Source organism: Primulina huaijiensis, chromosome 6, assembly GCF_012295235.1.
Source record: "Primulina huaijiensis isolate GDHJ02 chromosome 6, ASM1229523v2, whole genome shotgun sequence".
In the NCBI taxonomy this organism is placed as follows: domain Eukaryota; kingdom Viridiplantae; phylum Streptophyta; class Magnoliopsida; order Lamiales; family Gesneriaceae; genus Primulina; species Primulina huaijiensis.
This window is the reverse complement of record NC_133311.1, coordinates 19357635-19381421: the sequence shown is the minus strand read 5'-3', so window position 1 is coordinate 19381421 and position 23787 is coordinate 19357635. Positions and strand designations below refer to the sequence as shown.

At 36.9% G+C, this 23787-nt stretch overlaps 4 protein-coding genes across 4 annotated transcripts; 2 read left to right on the top strand and 2 right to left on the bottom strand.

Moving 5' to 3' along the window:
- Positions 1-958: 958 nt before the first annotated feature.
- On the top strand, positions 959-5126 carry LOC140977997 (homeobox protein HD1-like). The gene is made up of 5 exons (XM_073442705.1): positions 959-1614; positions 1773-1893; positions 3914-4104; positions 4203-4334; positions 4709-5126. Exons 1-5 carry the CDS (start codon positions 1327-1329, stop codon positions 4847-4849), a joined length of 873 nt encoding a protein of 290 aa, XP_073298806.1. The 5' UTR covers positions 959-1326; the 3' UTR covers positions 4850-5126.
- Positions 5127-7443: 2317 nt separating this feature from the next.
- Positions 7444-9798, top strand: LOC140977994 (bifunctional dTDP-4-dehydrorhamnose 3,5-epimerase/dTDP-4-dehydrorhamnose reductase). The gene is made up of 2 exons (XM_073442703.1): positions 7444-7970; positions 9171-9798. Exons 1-2 carry the CDS (start codon positions 7521-7523, stop codon positions 9621-9623), a joined length of 903 nt encoding a protein of 300 aa, XP_073298804.1. The 5' UTR covers positions 7444-7520; the 3' UTR covers positions 9624-9798.
- A 736-nt stretch (positions 9799-10534) lies between these two features.
- Positions 10535-14302, bottom strand: LOC140979163 (cucumisin-like). Its single transcript, XM_073444501.1, has 10 exons — positions 14293-14302; positions 13635-13781; positions 13403-13543; positions 13146-13245; positions 12559-13069; positions 12138-12466; positions 11951-12062; positions 11831-11869; positions 11396-11478; positions 10535-11195 (listed from the first exon to the last, which is right to left on the bottom strand). Exons 1-10 carry the CDS (start codon positions 14300-14302, stop codon positions 10862-10864), a joined length of 1806 nt encoding a protein of 601 aa, XP_073300602.1. The 3' UTR covers positions 10535-10861.
- Positions 14303-19499: 5197 nt separating this feature from the next.
- Positions 19500-23787, bottom strand: LOC140977991 (hydroxymethylglutaryl-CoA synthase-like). Its single transcript, XM_073442699.1, has 12 exons — positions 23530-23787; positions 22982-23088; positions 22006-22138; positions 21782-21925; positions 21431-21589; positions 20958-21031; positions 20803-20878; positions 20634-20689; positions 20462-20549; positions 20252-20392; positions 19996-20145; positions 19500-19863 (listed from the first exon to the last, which is right to left on the bottom strand). Exons 1-12 carry the CDS (start codon positions 23599-23601, stop codon positions 19672-19674), a joined length of 1392 nt encoding a protein of 463 aa, XP_073298800.1. The 5' UTR covers positions 23602-23787; the 3' UTR covers positions 19500-19671.

The following is a 23787-nucleotide window of genomic DNA, read 5'->3' as shown; positions in this document are numbered from 1 at the left end:
TTTTTTAATTTTTAAACAAAAACTTGTCCCTGAAATTTTAATATTATGTTTTTCATTTAATTATTATAGTATTAGCATAAGAAATTTATGGAGTGAATTTAAGGATTCATTGGTATATATAATAAAAGTAAATATAATATTTGGTAGGAAGTCATATTTGACAAGTTAGGCCAAAACTGAAAAGCAAAATAAAATAGTGACACCTCAACCACTTTTAGCCGACTTTCTTAAATACGATTGAAAAAAAATTGGAGTTTGTACCAACCATTCTAGATTTTACCATTGTTTTCTTTAGAATCATTGATTACTAAAAATTAAGAAAATAATTTATTTATCTATAATATGTACTAGCAATTACCATCACATATTGTGTGTTATTAACGTATATATTATATATTTTACAATACATACGTATATAGATACATATATATATAACCTGTATTTTTTAATTTCAATTTTCTAATAAATAAAGACTGAGTGAGACTATCAATAATACATTTCACAAAAAAAAAAAACCATAAATCAATCTTACTCATAATAATTTTTTAGAAGTAATTCAAATAAAGGATCTTACAAAATTGACTTGTATATCGTCTCACAATTTTTTTTTATTTTTTGTATGACGTAAATTATCACATAAGGATTTATTTAATATATAATAAATCACATATCATTTTTCACTCACGTTCGAGACATACTCTCTTTTTATGCACTATCACTCTTTAGTCTTTACAGTGACTTCGCCTATCGATACGTAATTACATGATAAATTATGAGAATACTACGCATTTGTAAATATAATTTCAGGGTAAAATACAGCAAAAATAATTTCAAAGATATATCCAACTCTGTCCATTTTTTTAGTACTATCTGATTTTTAAAAATATATGATTGTAATATTATTTTATTTTTTATATTCTCCGGTGACATAAATATCAGCAAGCTCGCTGACTCGGTGCAGAAAGTTGTCTGTTTGTGATCCCGATATGGTGTATGCCCCCATCAAGATCAAGAAACAGCCTTTGTTTTTCCTCTCCCTCACAGAAAATTTACACAAAATTATCATGCAAAATCTGAAGTAAATCCAAATATATATATATTTTTCACATGAAAACATCGTTTGCTTGTCTGAACAAGGAAACCCTTTTTCCACCCAGTGGTCCTCACCTGTGAAACTCTCTACTTTTTGCTTTGATCTCCACACAGCTTCCTCTTTTTTCGTTTGTTTCTACTTCACTGCACTGTTCCACTACTTGCATATAGGAAAAGGGGGTAATCGTGTAGTGTGAAAAAGACCGGATCTTTGGGGCCACGAAAATATCTGTTATGCAAGAACAAATGATGGGTTCTGGAGGTACTGGTGGATTTAGTGATGGGCCCATGGCGGTTTCTGTCGAGCACCACCACCAACTCAAGGCGGAGATCGCCGCCAACCCGTGGTACGAGCAGCTTCTGGCTGCACATGTGTCATGCCTTCGTGTGGCCACGCCTGTTGATCAACTGCCGTTACTTGATGCTCAGCTCTCTCAGTCTCACCACATCTTGCAGGCTTATGCCCACAATAACAATCATTCACTCTCTCCACACGAAAGGCAAGAGCTTGACAATTTCTTGGTATGTTTTTCTTCTTCTTTTTTTTACTTACTTTAACGAAATCCCGTGGCGTGTTTTTCGTTTTCTGATATGGGTTTCTTTGAATTTTTTTCCTTTTTTCCCCTTCATTTTTTAAAAACTTCTCAGTTGTTCACTGCTTTTTTATTTGAATGATACAGGCACAGTATTTGTTGGTATTGTGTTCTTTCAGAGAGCAGCTGCAGCTACATGTCAGAGTCCATGCTGTTGAAGCTGTCATGGCCTGCCGTGAAATCGAGCAAAATTTACAATCTATCACTGGTAAATTAATGGTTTCTTCTCATTTATTTCGAATTTTCTATCTGTTAATTCATTATTTTGGTACGAACTTCGAATGGCAGTTCTGTCTCTAGTTGCGTAATAAATTCATCCTTAGACAGTACTTCTGAACTTTTTCTTCCTTAAGTTCCTTTCTTGTCCTTGTTAACTTTATCCATGACTCAAATCCAAGATTTTAAATGTTAGCGAATCAACTGATCAGCCTGTATACCCATTGATTGGGCACTAGTATTATGCCTTTTAATTTCATCCAACCAGGAACACCAACTTATCAAAGCACTAAAAGTGGAAATTTTAGTCTTATTTTTGCAGATAATGAGAAGGCATACTAAGATGATTAGGGAAGTGTCGGTTGTGTATCATTTAATGTAATTTAATTTATGGGGTGTCTTAACAGTCCACGCCTAGCAAGAAATTCATAAATTAGCATTATTGTTTGGTGAGTTTAGAGATGTGATACAACCAAACCTAATATGAAATACTATAGTTTATATATATTCCAATTTGGCAGGAGATTTTGCTTATTTCATTTCGTAATTCTTATGTATATATTGATTCACATTTGGTAGTCAAAGGACCAGAGAAGGATTTAAGGATTCTGTAAGGTATTGTGACTATACAACTACAGGTGGGTGTGGTGGGATCCACTGAGGATTAGTTTATATGGTTTGGAGAGTTACGGTTGGTTGGGGTGATGGATGTAACAATTAAGTGACAATCAACCAACTAATATTTATAAATCTACCTCTACAAACCAATGAGGATGTGTTATGTTATATCTTAATATTTATGCTACTTCCCATGGTCAAAATTAACGTTGGAACTTACATCTCAAACTATACTTTGATATATTGAATGCAACCCCGATAAACTTTAGTAGAAATTAAGGATGTTGATACAAATGAGAAGATGCAAAATAAGATAGACACAAGTTTGTGATGTAAGTAAAATTTTCAATGTTTGAATTTTCAGGACTACTGCTTTTAGGTGAGTTTATTCACTAGATGAAATCTTACTTTAGAGTAACTAGGAAGCATGAGTGGAGTTAGAACATCAGTATTCTTATATTTTGACATTTAAGATTAAGCAAAGACTTCTTAGTCCAATTTGACAATCATATTTAATTTCTGGTGGCGATCATAAAAAGGAACACCATTCTAAGTCTGATAAAAATTAGTTAGATGCTCGAGAAGAATACTGTTCTTGGCACCCTTCTTTTAAAAAGATAATGAATTATCTCTCATTCTCTTGCCATACAATTTACGGTCTCCAGTGTAAAGTAGAGTTTTTTGTCAAAAATCATCCTTTTCTTGATCGTGCCAGCCATTTTCCAACTTTCTTCAAGTGTTTGGTCATCTCCAAATCGCTGACGTCTTCTAGTGGATGAATTACGTGACTTACAATTTCATCTTTGATATGGTATTACATAAAGTTTTAGATCAATCTTAAGTTTTTATTCAATTTTCAAAAGTTAAAACTGAACATATTGCTTAAATGTGTATGTTGTAGCTTAATGTTGGCCAATTTCAAAGCAAAATAATCTAAAATGATTTACTATGATGATAAAATAATAGGCACAATACTGGTGAGTGATGGATAGAGTGATAAGTTGTTGCACATTCTTTAGCTGTATATCTGGTTTCTTGTAACCACTTCCGAGCAGCCTGCAAGCATACTTTGCAGATTTAACTAGAGATAGTTCTCTTCACTTTGGAAAGATATTTCTAGCCTGAGAACCAACCAACTATTATATTAGAGCATAAATCAATTACCTATAGGGCATTTTGCCCATATTCTCTTGCTCTATAATCGGCGAATGTTCTTAAGAACATATGTTTGATATAACTAGCATTGTTCCATTTAAGTTCTTGCACTAAATCTGCATACTGCTTGTCAAGATTTTAATAACTTAAAGTGGTCAAGAAGTAAAAACAACTTGCGGTTGAAGCTTTCCAGGCCATGACCAAACACATTGAGAATTTGGTTATTTTGTTCCCTACAGGTGCAACTCTGGGAGAAGGAACTGGTGCGACTATGTCAGATGATGAAGATGAGCTACAGATGGATTTCTCTTTAGATCAATCAATGGCTGATGGTCATGACTTGATGGGATTTGGTCCATTGCTTCCAACAGAATCAGAGAGGTCTTTAATGGAGAGAGTGAGGCAAGAACTGAAAATCGAGCTGAAACAGGTGAATTTTTTTCTTTGAATAAAAAAGCTGTTTCAAAGCAGGTAACTCAGTAGATTATAATGTATGAATGCGGTTTGATTCAAGCTATGATTTTTCAGGGATTTAAGTCGAAAATTGAAGATGTGAGAGAGGAAATATTAAGAAAAAGAAGGGCCGGAAAATTACCTGGTGACACCACTACTACTCTGAAGAACTGGTGGCAGCAGCACGCGAAATGGCCTTATCCAACTGTAAGTGTCTTTTCTAGATACCTTGTTTCTTGATATCTCAAAACTAGCTCCTGCAACTTTGAACCTATAAATGTCTGGCTACTTATTCATTAAACAATCCAATCATTGGAAACGAACCAAAAAAAATTATGTATTCTCTACAATTGAAATCTTGTTATTATATTTATTATGCATAATTCCGATAAAGATAAAAAGAACCAATGTCAAAATCTATATGGCTAATAGTTTATATTGTCTCTGCTGATTCACGTACAATTCTGGTCGACTGCAGCAGTCTTTGTGTCATATCCAAACTTAAGTTAGAGTCAAGAAAGAGCAAAAAACACAGCGATAACCACCCTGACAAGTACCATGTAATTTTACCACTCTTGCAGGAAGATGACAAGGCAAAGCTTGTGGAGCAGACAGGGTTGCAGCTGAAGCAAATAAACAACTGGTTCATCAACCAACGAAAGCGAAACTGGCACAGCGGCTCACAGTCAGCTACATCTCTCAAGTCCAAACGCAAGAGATGAAAAATTGACTAGTCTTGGATCTGAATGCACATCTGTGTTCGTAACTGAATCTTAGGCAATATGTGAATAAAATTTCAGCGTGACAAACTATGGAAAATTGGGAACTAATACATAATTTTGTGGTAGATGAGGACATGGGGTGAGGTTGGGGTGATACATAAGTATACATGTTGCTACATATTATTTTGTATAAGTAAACTTGCTAACAAGTTGCTTGTAAGAACTGGTGTCACTTCATTTATCTTTATTGTAAAAGTGTCACGGATTTGTTTGATGATTTCTTTGGAATGCCGTCGTCTCAGTTACATAATTACAAGACAAGATATCAAATTAAATAGAGATATATTAATTAAAAAAATATGATTAAATATGGATACATGTTTATATATTTGAGATAATCCAAGAAAAAAGAAGAGTGACTTGTGTAATGAGAACAAATGGAGTAATTATTTTAATGGCTATTTAAGATTTGATACTCTATAGAAGATGATGAGACGGTCTTGTGAGGTTTCTTGTGAATTATTTTAATATTTTCTTATATTTAATAAAAGAAAAATGTATACAAAAACATTGTATGTTTATATCAATATTTTAAAAAATCATTTGAAAATATATTAGGTATTTTAGACTAAAAAAAAAGAAATACGAAGAGTTTTTTTTTAAAAAAATGGTGTGTAAATAACACTCTCTTAAATCTTTACATTGGTCGTATCATTTATTTAATTTCGATCGCGATTTTGGGTTTTTGGTATATTGATTGTTCATATATCGATTTTATTATTATTTAATTAGAACTTTAGCATAAATATTTTTCAAAATGTTCAAAAAATAATTAAAATTTTCATCTAATAAATGAAATTTTTAAATTTTTTAAAAATATTTATTTAATCTTTAAAATTTTCACAGACAAACAATGTATGATTTTTTTAATATTATTTCAGGTTTTTTTTATTAGTAACAGTTCCATTCTATCAATATATCAAATGAAATGATAAATAATTTAATTTGATGACAAGATTATTATCTTTATTTGAATATAATCTCAAATGATATTAATTTTTTTTTATAATATTTAAACGTATTCATTATATCGATAATATTAATTAATTATTTAAATATTCATATTTATTAATTTTAATACTTCATGTATCGCACGAGAGAGTTACTAGTTAATAAATAAGCGACGACTATAATAACTAATTTTTGTTGAAGATCTGTTTTGTAATTACTAATATAGCCCTTATTTGAGGGTTTTTTAAATGGAAAATTGAAAACAATATAAAAAACCATGTCCCAAAAACTATCCCTGCATTGACTAAATTTAATATATGCTATTAAAATATTTTAGAAAATAAATATTTTAAAATTATGCAAAATAATATATACATTCAATAAGCGTGCTCCAATTATCATTATAAAGAAAACCAAAAAATGCAACAACAAAGACCAACACAGGATTATTTAAATTTATTCAATCGAGCTGGCCACATTTCCTATTTTACGTGCGTGCCTATTATTAAACTATTACACAGGATATTCTTTGGGTGCATAAAAATAAGATTAAGTCTCATGTGATACAGTCTCACAAATTTTTATTTGTAAAACGGGTCAACCCTACCGATATTCACAATAAAAAATAATACTCTTAGCATAAAAAATAATACTTTTTCATGAATGACCTAAATAAGATATTCGACCAACGAAATTGATCTGTGAGACTGTCTCATAAGAGTTTTTGTGTAAAATTAATAATCGATTAAAATATAAATTAACATATTTTCAATCTTTTTCACTGACACACAAATTAAAATTATGAAGTTTATTTAATAATATCCGACTAAAACCCTCAACTCGCATGTCAGCACCAACGCACTAACAATGAATATCTTTAATTTATTATTATTATTATTATTATTATTATTATTATTATTATTATTAAGAATAATTATTGCTAATAATTTATGGACAAAAAGGTAATAAGGTATCTTTTTTTCAAATTTAAATATTCATAATAATATATAACATACTTATCAAATAAAAATTAATTAATTTGATTTCTTGACTCGCACTGAAAATAAATTTTAGTTGAAATCAGTTGTAATGCGAATTGTATGATTTCAATTCCATTCTCAGTCATGCCAATTACATTTCACCCTTAAAAATAACAAATGTTTTATACTTTTCCACAATCTATTTATTAATAACATTTCTCAACAAATAACAATTTTGCACAACTTTCCCTAACAACTTAATAAAATAATAATTAAAACAATCAAATTAAGTAAATCAAAATTCTTAAAATAGTCAAACCAATGGAATTAGCCAAGCTAAATATTAAAAATACTATTTACTATATTCTAGAAATTTAAAAATTATTATTATTACAAAAAACATGAGTGAATCCCTATCAACTACATACTTATATATGTATGTTCTGATATCAAAATTTCAAATGATTCGATTTGAGACTTAATTATTACAAACAATCTCGATTCGAATTTTGTGTAGTAACACTAATATCTATTTATGGAATTAAAAAAAAAAAAAAGACAGATAGCATTCATATGTATTTATTTCCCCACATTCATTTCACTGTTTATATTGCATAATTTATTAGGAATACTCCACACAATCGGTTTTCACAGAGGCGACACACACATTATTTTCCGCAATGGGCGCCACTGCAAATGGCTCATCAGCTCAGCCTCTCAACTTCCTGATCTACGGGCGCTCCGGTTGGATCGGTGGCCTGCTTGGGAAGCTATGTGAAGCTCAGAGCATACAGTACACCTACGGGTCGGGCAGGCTGGAGAACAGGGCCTCACTCCAGTCCGACATCGCCTCCGTCCGACCCACACACGTGTTTAACGCCGCTGGTGTCACTGGCAGGCCCAACGTCGACTGGTGCGAGTCCCATAAGGTGGAGACTATCCGTACGAACGTTGCCGGGACGCTGACGCTGGCTGATGTATGCAGAGAGAACAATCTGGTGCTCATTAATTATGCCACCGGTTGCATTTTCGAGTATGATGAGGCGCACCCGCTCGGGTCCGGTATCGGGTTCAAGGAGGAGGACAAGCCCAACTTTATCGGATCCTTCTACTCCAAGACCAAAGCAATGGTGGGTTTTCTTTGATTTTGTCATGTATATATGAATTCGTTGCATATTCAAGATTTCTTGATCTCAAAGGCGGATCTTTGTTCGTTTATATTGTTATGTGGTCTAACCGGTGGATTTTTTTATGGTGACTTGATGCCGGCTGCTAGTGTAATTTATTGTTATTGTTTTGCTGAGTTTTGATTCGAATCTAGTAGATGCTTGTATTGCTGGATTCGTCCATTTAAGTGTCTTATTTTAGTTTAAGAAATTGGTGTATATTATCTAAAATAAGGTAACAAATTCTGTATTTTTTACTCGAGATCTTGGACGTTTATCCTAATAGTGGTTGTTTAAAATAATTTGGCTTAGAATAATATTTTTCTTGGTTCTGCATCTATATTACATATCAATTATCATGTAATATTGGAAGAAAAAGATTGTTTTTAGAAGATACAAAGGTATTGTAAATTCAGTGTTTTTCTTTGAGATGAAGATTCTATCACGGATGAGGCATTGCCCAGCATTAAAAGTGTGCGGTTGTGGAAATTTAGCATTGTGAACCCAGGGGATTGAGTCCCACGAAAAGTGTGTTGTAGTTGATACTTAGTGTGTTCAACACTGACATTCTGATTAACGATGTTGATTCCTTTACTTAAAATCAAGAGAAGAAGTTAGCTACCAATGCTGGTTGCATGATTTGATTTTATTTGGCAAAGAATTGTCTTTGATTTTGGATGAATATTCTGCAGATGGTTATTTATCTCAATGTTGTATAGCTTCTAGTCCTATCCTTTTCATCTTAATCAGAAACCATGATTGAGGTCTGAGGCTGCTATTGTGGTTTCTTTAAGAAAACACATGCTTAGTTATGGTCTTATAGGTGCTTGAATTATTTTCTCTAAGTGCGTCAAGAACAAATATATGGGGATGCATTAGAATGTTTTGAGGTGGGTGCTTAAGGCTTATGATTTGTATTGCTCGAATTGAAAAAAGATAATAATAAATTGATAATAAATTTAACTTCTATTTTCAATTTTTACCTCTTCCTCCCCTTTGATGAACTTAACATAATGTAACCGCCAAATTCAAAAGGTTCTTGTAATTTCATGGTTATGTGGTATATTTTACATTAATAATATACTTTAATAGAGTTAAACGTTGCGAGAAAATTTAATATATGATATGCATAATTATGCCTCCTGATTTTTGTTGTTTCTTCAGGTTGAGGATTTGCTAAAGAACTACGACAATGTTTGTACACTACGAGTTAGGATGCCCATATCATCTGATCTCTCTAACCCACGTAATTTTATAACGAAGATCACTCGGTATGAGAAGGTTGTGAACATCCCAAACTCCATGACAATCTTGGACGAACTGCTTCCCATTTCCATTGAGATGGCAAAGAGAAATCTCACTGGGATCTGGAACTTCACTAATCCTGGAGTGGTCAGCCATAACGAGATCCTAGAAATGTATCGGGATTATATCGATCCTGACTTCTCTTGGAAGAACTTCACCCTTGAGGAGCAGGCTAAGGTGATTGTCGCCCCAAGGAGTAACAACGAGCTTGATGCCTCCAAGCTGAAACAAGAATTTCCTGAACTCATGTCTATCAAGGAATCCCTCATTCAGCATGTGTTCTCCCCAAATCGAAAGACCCCTGTAGCCTGAATTGAGAATCTGTGCCCCGACGATATTATAATTGTTATTGGTCTCTTTGTGTGGTCTGATACATTTTATGACCACAATTTTCTGTTTTGATGTTGATGAACGAGTCTTGTCTTATGTTTTATTGTATTGATTGGATTTCTGAATAAATGGTCTCTTAAAGTATTGGTGTATTTGATTATAAGGAGTCAGTTACTTATCTTTTTCATTTCGGTTGCAAATTTAGAAGCCTGTTACTCATTCTAAACCAGAGAACTTGTTTTACCTTCATTGAATTTTGTAGCTGTCAAGTGACTTATTGACGGTGAAAATGGTTGTAAACGAGTTGCAGTTGGATTCAATTCTGGGAAAACGACTTGATTATTGCAGTGGCTTACAAGTACATGACAGTTTTGTAACTCATTTGGAACCAAGGACTTTACGCCATTGTGACCGAGGTAGCTGATATCTGACATTATTATTGAAATCGGAAATATTAAGCTATAAACCTTTAAAGTGAATGTTGAAGAATGATATGCTGCACAGTGCATCCAAGTGACTGAAAATTATCGGTCGGTTGGATCAAATATGATAACATTGCGGCATTATTTCACGAAGTCCGGTGTAATCTGTAACCTGCCTAAACGAAAACAGGACACCCATGAATTCATGGCTTTCATGCTGTGGGGATAGGCTGTGTCGAGAAACGTTAGTCTTCTTGGAATTGGAGGCAGACTTTTGTTTACAGTTGAAATCATGATTATCTTTTCAAGAATTCCAATCAAGAATGAAATTCCTTGAATGATTTCAGGCAATTTTGTTTATATTTGGTTTTTTAAATGGCCACCACAACTATTAGTCTATTAGCCATTAATAATCCTTGTCACAAGAAAAATTGTTCAGGGGAGTATTAGTTACATTCATGGAAAGTGAACTGCAGTAAAACCTCATTGTTCTGAAGGAACACAAGTTTTGCTTTACATACGAAAGATACAGATTCTATCTATTTAAAGCATGAATTATTGGAATCCTCAGGACAATTCCAGAAGAGTCAATCGAACTTAACACCACTTTTATTTTAGTAGTTTTGTATAAAATTTCAGGTTGCTGTCAGGACACTCCGGTGCCTTAGTTGACACTTTGCCTTTGCAAAGATGAGACTTCAAGTAAAAACACATTATGCTGCTGACGACTGTTAACCAGCTAGAGGAACATATAAACTAGAATTGATCTCCCTCACTAATGGGGCTTCAACCATAAAATTACTGATGCGACATATGGTTCCGGAAGTTCCCAGTTCTTGGATATGCTGGTGAACGCTTCAACTTTGGTTTCTTTTCAAGCACTGAAGACTCATCCGAGTAGAGGCTATAAGGGGCACCCGGAATATAATTATAAACTACAAGAGGTGTTCTTACGGCATGAGTTCCATCACTCCAAGTAATTGCTCCTGACATAATCGGCTGCTGTGAAATGGTAGGTCCAGTGACCTTAACAGTGAACGACTGTGTCTCCCCAATTTCTGAGAATGTCAAAACCGATGGTTCGATGGTGACACTAATAAGCGCCACATCCCGCGCGGATGCGCGCCTATTGCTGCACGTAGGAGCCATCGCCCAGAACAGGGCGCACGGCCGTGCAGCTTCTCGCGCGGGCGCGCGCCTTGCTGTGCGCGCTGCTCAGGAAGGCAGAACGCTGCGCGCGGCCGCGCGTGTTGTTGCGCGGCTGCGCGCGCAGCGCTGATTCTGAAAGCATGCGCGTCCCTTGGCTTAGATGGCATCTGTTTTTGGCCCAACCAATGTATCCCTTGACTAGAATTGTGTCTCTTCGAAGCATCCGGTCTGGAGAAACGTGTCTCCTCCACACATCCGATGATCATCTATAAATAATCCCTCCAACCATTGTCCAAAGTTGCTGAATTTTTTGCTTCATCTCATCCTCTCATATTGCTGCATCAATTTCGAAAAAATACTTAAAAGCTCTACATATTTTGTTGTTCCCTGTGTTCAAGAGTTTGTAGTGCTGCATTCTCTTGTTTGAAGTCGTTGTATCTTGGGGACGATTGCTTGCAACGTATAGCACTTTAATACGGGCAATTTCGTCTTGCGGAGAAAGGATCTTCCTTGCCTCGACTTGATCTTATTGTTGCTGTGATTTGCTCGTGATTCAAGTTGCTGCGTTTTGCTCGTGTTTAAAGACTTCCAACATATCCAGGGTAATATCTCTCAAACACCAGCAAGAATATCCACACCGGGGGCAGTAATATCAGGCTATTTTATCATGGAAAAAGGCAAGAAAAAATTCTCAGAAAGATACAACTGGCTGGAACATACAAGTAGTCAATCAATAACCTTGAGAATATATGGGGAAGTAGGATTCGGCCCTCTTGAAGAAAATGAAACTACCAATGGAGCCATAGCATCTTTCCAAGTCTCACCAACCAAAATGGTCGCCACAGGATGACTAAAAAGTATGCACGAATTAGTGAAATTTACTTAAGGAGCCTTTAGAAGCAATTCTGGAGAAAGAATCGCTTACTGGGTTGATCTTATGTAATCGAGAACCTTTCTGCCATCTTGGGGACTGATCAATGTAGCTGGTAACTGATAACTGAATGCATAAGTTGGATTAATGATCAATTCATCGGACATAATGGTTCCAACTCCATTGGCTAAAAGAATTGTGGAACCGTCTTGATGAGCTTCACAGAATACTAATTTCCCAGCCAACATGTCAGCATTCATGGCATCTTCGAAGCAATATCTTGCAGAATCGGGACTAGAACCAGCAGTATAGTTCACCGCATCTCCTCCCCAGATTAAAGGATAGGTTGTTCCATTCAAATCGTAGGTGTTAATAGAGATCCCCTTCATTTTTTAGATGAAATTAGCCAAAAAATGATCCAACTGCAAATACTTATCGATGAGTGAGGATCCACGAACGGAAAATTCCTACTTACCGTCAAGATTTCACCATTTCCAAGTGCTAAGTTAGAGACAAATCTTCTATCAATTGTGCTAGCAGCAACTGTCAGTGTCCAAGGAGCATAGTTTGAAATACTAACAGGGTCAGGGCCATCATTTCCGGCTGAATTAGAGACCAAAATCCCATTCTTCATGGCGTGGAAAGCTCCGATGGCGATAGGGTCCTCAAAGTAATCTTCGGGGCCCCCTCCCAAAGAAACCGCTATGATATCTACTCCATCTGCAATGGCATCATCAAATGCTTTGAGTATGTCTGCTGTTCCGCATCCATTCGCCCAGCAAACTTTGTACACCGCAATTCTTGAATAAGGCACTCCTCCGCGTGCTACACCCTCCGCTAAGCCGAAAAAGCTCGTTTCTGGTAAGTACACACCAGCAACTGTTGATGATGTATGAGTACCATGCCCTTCAGAATCTCTTGGAGATGGGATATCTGTTTCATAGTATGAGTTGTCACTGTTGTAGTATCGTGCCCCAATCAGCTTGCTGCGACAAAGAGTGAAGTAAATCCTACGGATTTATGATATCTAATTTTTAAGTAGTTACAATCTTGGGTGCATACTTGTTGCAGGTGAAATTTTTGGTCTGGCATGTACCCTTCCATTTAGCTGGTGGAGAGCCATATCCTGTGTCATTGAAGCTAGGATGCTCCGGCCAGGCTCCTAAAATTTGTAGATACAAGACATAAGCAGGTACATATAGGATTTTCAGTACTAGTGAAATTTCACGTACTTTTATCTGAAGAAGCTACTGCCGTTGAAGTAGCGTGCAAACTCATTAAGGAGAAAGGTTAATAAATTAACATATCCGTTGGTTTACCTGTGTCGAGTAGTCCAACAATGACCTCTCCCTCTTGAGCAGCTCCAAGTTTTCCCTGGCTGAATCCCATGAAATCCCAAGACCTTGTGGAGTGTAGTTTTAATATTCGGTTCGGAATTACAGAAATTACTTCTTTCATTTCTGCATCCATTTTTCATGTCACTTTCTGCAAAAACTACATATATATATATAGATTTTCTCATGTTTGCTGCTTTGAAAATTATTGTCTCACTTGATATGCTTTCTGCCTCGTCTTTTGTAAGTTTTGCGGCAAATCCATTGAAACTTCTGCCATAACTATATATCAACGACTCTTTGGCCGATGAAGCACTGTAATCAGATATTAAAACTTGAGTAACAGAGCAAAAGCCCCACTCAACTGATCAAATATTTTTTATTAAAAAAAATATCAACTTTCGTCCCCGATTCCACCAATCTTGATGTATACTCGGAAGCATTCTACCTGCCAAGGACACTGTGCAGCATGGAGAAATGTGAGTGATACCCTTGTAAGAGCCCGGGTCATGGATGACCCGGGATATCAGATGGATTCTCAAATCAAGGTCAATCTGCAGGATGGATTCTTGTGAAGCCGGGCAGGTGCAAGCCCGGGCTCTACTCCCCGGGCAACCAGACGCCTGGGCTCTTATATAAGCCCCCGGTAGGCATTCTAACCGGACCACCTCGATATGAGCACCGCACTCGAGTACACTAGCAGAATAGGATGTGGGCGATTGTCCTATCTCTGACAATAATCCAAGTGGTTGACAAAGTCAGACAGGCGGGATGTGACTAGTGTATGATTTGACTTGTCAGAATGTAGCCGCCCTACTATAATTAGTAGGTAGCACGCAGAACGAGGTCATCATCACATCTCCTACTATAAATACCAGGTTTCATCTTCACATTTACAATTCATTTTATTGCCTACACTCTTACACCAATATCACAACAATCACTTGGTTACATTGGTTTTTTGTTGAGTCATTCACTGACTTAAGCATCGGAGTGGCCACGCCGGACTCCCCTCCGGCGCCCATTCACGAGTTCATCTCCTTGTGTGCAGGTTACAGCTGGAGCCATATTACAGAGATATATCTTCATCACAGATATACTCTCCCTTGCTCTTATTTCCTTCATTATCTTGATAGCAGATCCGTTGGAGCTCCTTACCCAGCTCGTCCATTTCACCCGGATCGCATCATTGGCGCCGTCTGTGGGAATTTGAGCTCAAGACGTAGATATGGTTTCCATTCAAAAATAAGCCCAACTCTGCTTGGCAAACATACAAGTCCGACCAGCTCGGCACTCAGATCTTATATGTAGATTTCATATGGGCTCAAAGCTCAGCAGCTATCCCGGATTGGCATGAAGAGCATTTGCTATGTACTCAGTAGCATACAGTTATATTAGTCACCTAATTTAGCTCAACCAGAGAAGTTTCACTCTATCGGAAATGAATTCAGATTCAGTATTTCCAGGTTAGTGATTTGGTTTTTAATAAAACTAATATAGCAGGAGAAGCAAAAATCTTTTAAAGTCCGGGAGGCACGAGGCCCCGGCACATTATCTTAAGCCCGGGAGATTTGAGACCCCGGCACCGTATATTCAAAGTCCGGGAGATATAAGGCCCCGGCACATTATTTAAAGTCCGAGAGGTATCAGGCCCCGGCATATTGTCTAAGATCGAAGGCACTATACCCTGGCTCGGGGAACCACACCTCGATCAACAAAAAGCCCAGGGTTCTCAAACCTGGCTCGGGGCTCCGCACCTCGACCATTCCCAAGTCCCGGGACATGTTCCCCGGCCCAAGGCTCCGCACCTTGGTTATCTATAAGCCCAGGGTTCTCAAACCTGGCTCGGGGCTCCGCACCTCGACCATTCCCAAGTCCCGGGACATGTTCCCCGGCCCAAGGCTCCGCACCTTGGTTATCTATAAGCCCAGGGTTCTCAAACCTGGCTCGGGGTTCCACACCTCGACCACTCCCAAGTCCCGGGACATGTTCCCCGGCCTAAGGCTCCGCACCTTGGTTATCTATAAGCCCAGGGTTCTCAAACCTGGCTCGGGGCTCCGCACCTCGACCATTCCTGAATGCTAGGACATGTTGCCCGGCCCAAGGCTCCGGACCTTGGTTATTTATACGCTCAGGGTTCTCAACCCTGGCTCGGGGCTCCGCACCTCGACCATTCCCAAGTCTTGGGACATGTTGCCCGGCCCAAGGCTCCGAACCTTGGATATTTATAAGCTCAGGGTTCTCAAACCTGGCTCGGGGCTCCGCACCTCGACCATTCCCAATGCTTGGGACATGTTGCCCGGCCCAAGGCTCCGAACCTTGGATATTTATAAGCTCAGGGTTCTCAAACCTGGCTCGGGGCTCCGCACCTCGACCATTCCCAATTCTTGGGACATGTTGCCCGGCCCAAGGCTCCGAACCTTGGTTATTTATAAGCTCAGGGTTCTCAAACCTGGCTCGGGGCTCCGCACCTCGACCATTCATGAAGGCCAGGGCTCCGCACCCTGGTTATCTATTAAGTCCAGGAATCCGTACCCTGGCTCGGGACTCCGCACCTTGACCATTCATGAAGGCCAGGGCTCCGCACCCTGGTTATCTATTAAGTCCAGGGATCCGTACCCTGGCTCGGGGCACCATACCTCGACCATTTCGAGCCCGGGAGACACGAGGCCCCGACATCTTATCTCAAGTCCATGAGACACGAGACTCCGGCTCCTCATCCCATCTCTGGGAGACATGAAGCCCTCGATGCATTAATAAAGTCAGATTGATCATCTCTTTGGGAATCCAAGCATGACTAATCGGGACAGCGAGTATGACTCTAGCCCGACTATTTAAGAGATGTGTGATGATACCCTTGTAAGAGCCCGGGTCACGGATGACCCGGGATATCAGATGGATTCCCAAATCAGGGTCAATCTGCAGGGTGGATTCTTGTGAAGCCGGGCAGGTGCAAGACCGGGCTCTACTCCCCGGGCAACCAGACGCCTGGGCTCTTATATAAGCCCCCGGTAGGCATTCTAACCGGACCACCTCGATATGAGCACCGCACTCGAGTACACTAGCAGAATAGGATGTGGGCGATTGTCATATCTCTGACAATAATCCAAGTGGTTGACAAAGTCAGACAGGCGGGATGTGACTAGTGTATGATTTGACATGTCAGAATATAGCCGCCCTACTATAATTAGTAGGTAGCACGCAGAACGAGGTCATCATCACATCTCCTACTATAAATACCAGGTTTCATCTTCACATATACAATTCATTTTATTGCCTACACTCTTACACCAATATCACAACCATCACTTGGTTACATTGGTCTTTTGTTGAGTCATTCACTGACTTAAGCATCGGAGTGGCCACGCCGGACTCTCCTCCGGTGCCCATTCACGAGTTCATCTCCTTGTGTGCAGGTTACAGCTGGAGCCATATTACAGAGATATATCTTCATCACAGATATACTCTCCCTTGCTCTTATTTCCTTCATTATCTTGATAACAGATCCGTTGGAGCTCCTTATCCAGCTCGTCCATTTCACCCGGATCGCATCAGTGAGGATGCAACCGAGCTAACATCTTGAAGCCGATCTTCCATGTAAACCACATGAAGCTACATATAAAAAGAAAAAAAAAAAAAGAATGTCGATAAAAGGTGACAAATCAACAACGCAGCGGCCCTAACCAGTTCGAGTTAGATATACCTTTCTTTCATCGCATTGACATTGAAGCACAAGGTTTGTAAGAAACAAAGAGTACAAGAACAAAAGAATCCCAGATTCTGCCATCATGATTATCTGATTATCTCTACTATGGTTAAGTTTAGTTCCATTTTGTATTTTAACATCTGAAGTAATATAGCATGGTTGCTTGAATCGTTTTCTCCGAATGTCACAAGAAATTTAGCTGTAAAAGTTCTCATTGGGCAACTTGTTTTTGAGATTATCGTTCACTTCTAATGCCTAATCATCCTTGTATCATTGACGGATAACTTTGTCTCAAATGATTTTGTATGATTTAATTTGGGAGTTTTAAGAACATAAAATATCCTATATTTTGTTGCTTTGTTACTCGTTTGTTATGACCCAGTGAACGTTGTGCAGTAGATAGCGGAATCGCTGTTGTCTTTTTCATATATATGGATATTTGAACCGAACAACTCTTCCGTAAAAGAGAGACATTATGTCATCAAGTCAAGAGGTTTGTGACGAATCGTTATTTCTACAAAGAAAAAAATGAAATTTACAATTTGTTAAAATATAAAAATTTCAACCTTCCGCTAATATTTTCCGAGTGTTATTATATTTTTACTAAGTATATGTGTGTGTGTGTGATTCAGTGTGAAGTAAGCAAGAAAGAAATAAATAAGTGGTACAAAGTAAGTGTAGAATGATTCAATTTTTAAGGTGTTGAACTCGCTCCACTACTATAGAAATAGGTGGAGGTGACCCTTTTACGTAGACCATGTATCCTAAAAGATCGCTTGACTAATGGTTTCCGCAAAATATTACATATAGAGAATTGAGTAAGTTTCATTACATATAGAGAATTGAGTAGGTTTCTTGTGAGGCGATCTCACGAATCTTTATCTGTGATATGGGTCAACTCTATCGATATTCACAATAAAAAGTAATACTCTTACCATAAAAAATAATATTTTTTCATGGATGACCCAAATAAGAGATCCATCTCACAAAATATAACTCGTATGACCGTCTAACACAAGTTTTTGTCTAGAAAATTATGCCAATAATTTAAGCACGGAAATTGTGTTTTAAAAGTTTCCATCTTCAAAACGTTTATTATCCAGTATAGCTATATTATATAAAAAAAACTATGTAATGTAATTTTATAAATTTTATGTAAGTAAATTATTTTGAAAAATATAATTTGTTGTGCATACAAATTGAAATATAAAAAATTATTAGTAATGTTATAATAAAATATATCTTTCTAAAAATATATTATATTAGTGAATCTTGGTTCACACTATGTGTATATTTCCTCGCTAAAAAATAAAAAAAGGAGTAGTTTTTATAAAACTTTTAAAATAAAATTTATTAATTTTTTAAGTTGTAATGATAGGAGAAAAAAGTTTATAAATAAAAATATTATTATAATATAGTAAAATCATATAGTTATTTTGATAAAATGTCAAGTGCTCTTGTATTATTAAATGAAGTACACCATACAAATTATTTTCGATCTTTTCCATATATGCATTGTCTGTACGAATCAAGATCTTGACATGTGTCATTTTTTAATAGGATGATTATGGCCCGTACAAGTAATACCTGCACCGATAGTACGCTGGAGTACCTAAAGGAAGCTCAACATTTTTTTATATAAAAAAAGTGACACATTAATTGAGAAAGATAGTTTGAGAAATGATCTTTTGAGTTGTGACTTTTTTTCCTTTTGATATAATAGGGTGGGGGATTTTCTTCTAACTAAACCCACGGTTGTGGGATTCAAACCCAAGATCTCTGGAGTGTTCATCCGTGCCAACAGATTAATACCGCTTGGATCTTGAGTTCTCTCATAATTTGTCCGTAGGCCAATAGATCCTTGGTTGAATTGTGACATTTTAAGAAAAAACAAAAAAATTTGCAAATGACCTTCAAAAGTCTCTAGGTATTCCAATAAAAATATAATTTTTATTTTTATTTTTTTGTTCTCTCAAACATAAAATGAATAAAAATGGCGATGTGATATATAAATCTTTAATCATATATATCTTCTTCTTTCTGTTAGAATCGCCTGTTTTCAATTTACTAAGCGATTTCTTGAACTTACTAACTTATCAATGTGATTATTATGCGATTCTAACTTTGCATATTCCGTTTGAATATTCAATTTTCCGCAAAATAAGATCTTTCTGCCGATGAACTGTTAGAACGACGCTTTCAATATTTTATAACTTTGAATTGTCCGATTAGTAAATTTTTCCTCTTGAAACATTTTTAAATAGATTGACTGCGCTAATTACGAATCTATTTACTCTTTTCATTTTGAACACGTCTTCTACACTTCAACTATTTGCCTGCTAATTCAACATAGAAATGGAATTCAAGAAACCCACAAAAAATAAAGTAAAAACTAAAATAAAATTGAAAAAGGGAATATCAATTTCCAATAAGCCAAAAGGGGAAAAAGAAAAAGAAACTCAATCATTTGCTTGTACTTGACAATGAAACAAGGTTATTTTTGCACGTGCCAGAATAAGTAGACACAAGAAACCGAACCATTCAGACTTCAGTGGCCATTGGCGAGGGTGCCGTTCTCACTAGCTTTCTTGGAGTAGAATCGTCTGTACTTGGAATCCACTTCAGTGAGATAATATGTGCCTGGTGCAAGAACACTGCAATCCTTGCTCGTTACAAAGTCCTTGCCCCCGTACCTATGCTCCATCACCTTCATAGTTTCGACGAATTTTTCGGGAGGGAACTGCAGGATTTATAATCATTCATATATCAGAAAACCAGAAAATATTGAATCCAAATGTTGGCAAATGCACCATAATGCATAAAATATATAGTTTGGTGGATTAAATTTTGAATCGAGGAAAAAATGGCCTACCTCCTGTCTTGACTTCAACTTCTCTGATATATTCATTACGGATGCAATGTTTGACAAGTTAAATGGGAGTTGAACCTCGTTAAGACGGACAGAAAACATGGATGATGAGAGACCACTCCCATAGGAAAACAACATCACTCTTTGTCCAGCCTGAAATTAGGGGGGAAATATCAATTCCAAGATCGCAAAATTTTGCTTTTGCTAAAATTATCGAGGCTACAAGGATTTTAAATGAGCATATTGGTTTGTACTTTACCAGAGTGCTATGTTTATTGTGAATGAGGGATGCAAATGCAGCATAAATCGATGCAGTGTACATGTTCCCGACTTGGTTTGGTACTAGGGTAGATGGCTGCACTTTTGAATCATAAAATGGTTTTGCAACTTGTTGGGACGCCTGTAGATATAGTAAAGTTAGGGTTGAAAACGAAATTTTGTTAATGGAAATTTCTATAGTGATTCAAACCTTCTCAAGATCACGGCTTTGATAGCTTTCATCGCTTGTTAACGATGCAAAAGGTGCAAGTTTTTCCTTCGCAGACTCGTTAATAGAGCTGAAAATCAATAATAGACAAAACAACTAAGCAGAAACCTTTTAAGCAGATTACTGCTCGTTCAAGGCCAGAGAAAGTTATTACCTGGCACTCCTTAAAAAATCATTGAATAGCAATCGAGCGAAGCTTTTCTGTACTAGCTGCATTTTTCGAGTAAAAATGTTAACAAAACTTAGATCCGGTAGCTCTAAATTTCAATAAGAAAAGAAAAACACAATTTCTTGTCAAGTACCCTTTTTCTACATGTAACTACCTTATTGTATGGAGAATGGAATACAAAGTAGTCAACATCAGAAACTGAAAATTGTTTGCCCTCAAGCTTTTCATACCTATATGCATGATATGCAGTTAAGAACCTGGTGACAAAATTTAAGCAGGTTAAGGAGGAAGTGTACAAAAAATTCTTACTTGTCGCATAAGCTTTTGTAACAAGAATCGAGCGCCATGAGGTAACAAGTCTGAGAAAGTTTTCCATCAACAACCTACAAACATAACATTAATTGCATGAAAAATTAATAGGAACAAAGTTCTGTGATTCAATCTATTGCCAAATAGTATTTATGGTGCCAAGGTAAGGTCATCGTCGAACAAGAAAATTTAATCAGTCGCAAAGTAAACTTGCAAAATGATTAGCACAATGTAAAAAGGGAGGTAAAAAGGGATTTAGCAAATAAACAGTAGGAAAAAAATCACAGTGAGGACAAATACAATACACGAAGTATATACATGGTTGTTTAATAGTCATAATGGTTCTTAACAATTATGACCCATGTAGAAATACGACCTTGCATAGGGTCTATATAGAATGAGACAATGCACAGTATTGACTGTAAAAATAACTAACAAAAGTAGTAGTTATTAGAGGTTAAGAGGAAGATTACCGGGTATTCACTGGCAAGATCGGGCTTGTAAAAATCATAAGCATGAGCCATGTGACTTGCCCTGAGCTTACTTTCGAAAGAAATAGGTGCATTTGGCCCTATGAGCATGGCAATTGCAGCAGCTCCCCCAGTTGGTCTAGCTGGTCCCTCAGCATAGACCTGTTACAAATAAATCGTTGGTAAGATATTGAAAAACAAACACATTTATTGTTTTAATTTAACGCTAACGTTTGTGAGATGACCATACAATAGCGACCTTATCATAAACTTTAATGAGTTTTTACAAAAATGTCACCTCCTATTTTACATGTTAATCTAGAATTGGAAAATATGTGATGATAACTGTCATACCGCACTGTCCGTACAGACAACGAGGCCATATCGTCCATCCCACGAACTACTTTCCACCCAATTCACACAGTTAAACAAAGCAGCAGTTCCTCCATAGCACGCATTGGTCGAATCAACACCTTCTATGTCAGTATTTCCACATTTCTGTTCATTCGAACGGACAAAGACATGGATGAATACCCTAAACACTCTAAGGTAAATGCTCAGACCACATGCCTCAATACCTCAAAAATAGGCATCAAGAAGGTTTTAATGGATTTGCTCTTATCAAGTACGGTCTCACCTCCAACTTCCAGACGACCATTCTGCTTTGGATCAACCCCATACTTCTCAAGGAGTGAAGAGACAGCGGTCAAACTGAATGTCAAAAAGTTAACTAACAGTTACCAAGAAAGCAACTAGTAATCAACTAAATTCACAAATAGTTAACCACATTAACCTGCCACCAGATTTCTACTTAACAATTTTGAAACACAAACAACAAAAGGTGGCAGTTTCCATCCATGAAACCCATTAAGCGTTTCAGTCCTTCCAATAATGCAATTACAATGACGCAAAAGATATATAATTCGTTATTCATTGTATAGTTTCTAGCAAATATAGCAGCATAACAACCTTTAAGAAACAGAAAAGCAGCACATGCCTTTACATTTTGAATATTCTCTTGCTTAATTACAAAGGGCACATCTCACAATGAATTTGCAAAAAAGTTCAACCAACTTCCCATCCGATAGTCTAGTTGCACGTGGCAAGATGTTCAGGAGTTGGTCGATCATAACTTCAACAACTATGTCTGCTTTTGTGTTGGCCAAGTATTCTCATACTTGTCAATCATGCTTTAAGAAAAAGACGGTGTAGTCTTTACATGCAATCTGCCAAGATTCTCAATAATAATGGTAAAAATACTTTTAAAATCCTCTTTCCCCAACCCTCTCTTTAGTATTTGTTAACATTTGCAACAACTGAATATCTATTAATTATGACATATAAATTAAATTTTTAAAATGTTAATTATTAAGGAATAAACTATATGGGTCCTTCACCCAAAAAAATAAAAATATTCAATTTCTCAAAAGCGGTAAAAAGAGATTGGGGAAATCTCTCCACTCCCTCTGCTTACTCAGAGGTAGAAAAATATGCGTTATTTCCTCTTTTTCCCAACTTTCCAACATTTAATATAACTGAAGGAGAATTGAAAACCTCATGGAGATCACATCTTCAACATCAGTACAAAATGCCATGCAATCTTGGCCAAGCCCAATTGTATATTTACCCTTGCTTGCTCCATCATGAGCCTCCAGCACTTCCTGCAGCAATTACACCGTTATTCATTAAAGGGCACCGAGATCTGTTTTCCTCCATTGCAAAACAAGCAAGGATTGCAGTAACAGAATGGAAGAAAACCAAGGAAAATTTCTGAAAAACGAATCTGAAATCACAATCCTAGGAAACACAGGCGTTAAAAACTATGCGACGAAAACGGATCAAAAGTTCATGGCTAATAACATCAAAATCATTAGGCTGGTCCATCCTATCGATTTTCTTCCCCATTCAACGTCATTCTTGAATCCCACAAAATTTCTTGAAAAAGACCACAAAAATAGAGGCCAACAAAAAAAAAAGAGACACACAATCACACGCGCAACTCTTCCCAGACGTGTACCTACATGGCACGTTTGATTCCCAATTGAACTCACGTACAACAAAAACAAACAACACCCATGATAAACGAAAACACAAAATCAAACCTGCTGGATGCAAGTACGAGGAAAGTAAACTTCCATGGCGAGAATTCCAACGTTCTTGGGTTGCAGGGCCATCTCTCTTTCTTCTTCTACCCTTTCCTGGCTCAAAAATGCAGAAAAAAAAAACAGATCGAACGGGCCAAGAAACTAGTATTTCCTGAGTTTAAATTCAGGATGTATCCACAAAGACAGGCGCGAGTGAGTAGGAAAACAGAAGTTGGAGAAGGGATAAATGGGTGGATGAATATGATGGCGTCAATG

Coding starts and splice junctions, on each gene's coding strand:
- LOC140977997 (XM_073442705.1), top strand. CDS start 1,327: ATGCAAGAACAAATGATGGGTTCTGGAGGTACTGGTGGATTTAGTGAT. Junction 1,894..3,913: donor AAATTTACAATCTATCACTG/GTAAATTAATGG, acceptor TGTTCCCTACAG/GTGCAACTCTGGGAGAAGGA. Junction 4,335..4,708: donor CGAAATGGCCTTATCCAACT/GTAAGTGTCTTT, acceptor CCACTCTTGCAG/GAAGATGACAAGGCAAAGCT.
- LOC140977994 (XM_073442703.1), top strand. CDS start 7,521: ATGGGCGCCACTGCAAATGGCTCATCAGCTCAGCCTCTCAACTTCCTG. Junction 7,971..9,170: donor ACTCCAAGACCAAAGCAATG/GTGGGTTTTCTT, acceptor TTGTTTCTTCAG/GTTGAGGATTTGCTAAAGAA.
- LOC140979163 (XM_073444501.1), bottom strand. Junction 13,246..13,402: donor TGTTGGACTACTCGACACAG/GTAAACCAACGG, acceptor TACAAATTTTAG/GAGCCTGGCCGGAGCATCCT. Junction 11,479..11,830: donor GTGTGGATATTCTTGCTGGT/GTTTGAGAGATA, acceptor GATTATTTATAG/ATGATCATCGGATGTGTGGA.
- LOC140977991 (XM_073442699.1), bottom strand. CDS start 23,601: ATGGCCCTGCAACCCAAGAACGTTGGAATTCTCGCCATGGAAGTTTAC. Junction 21,590..21,781: donor TTGTCTGTACGGACAGTGCG/GTATGACAGTTA, acceptor TATTTGTAACAG/GTCTATGCTGAGGGACCAGC. Junction 20,146..20,251: donor ACAATAAACATAGCACTCTG/GTAAAGTACAAA, acceptor CCCTAATTTCAG/GCTGGACAAAGAGTGATGTT.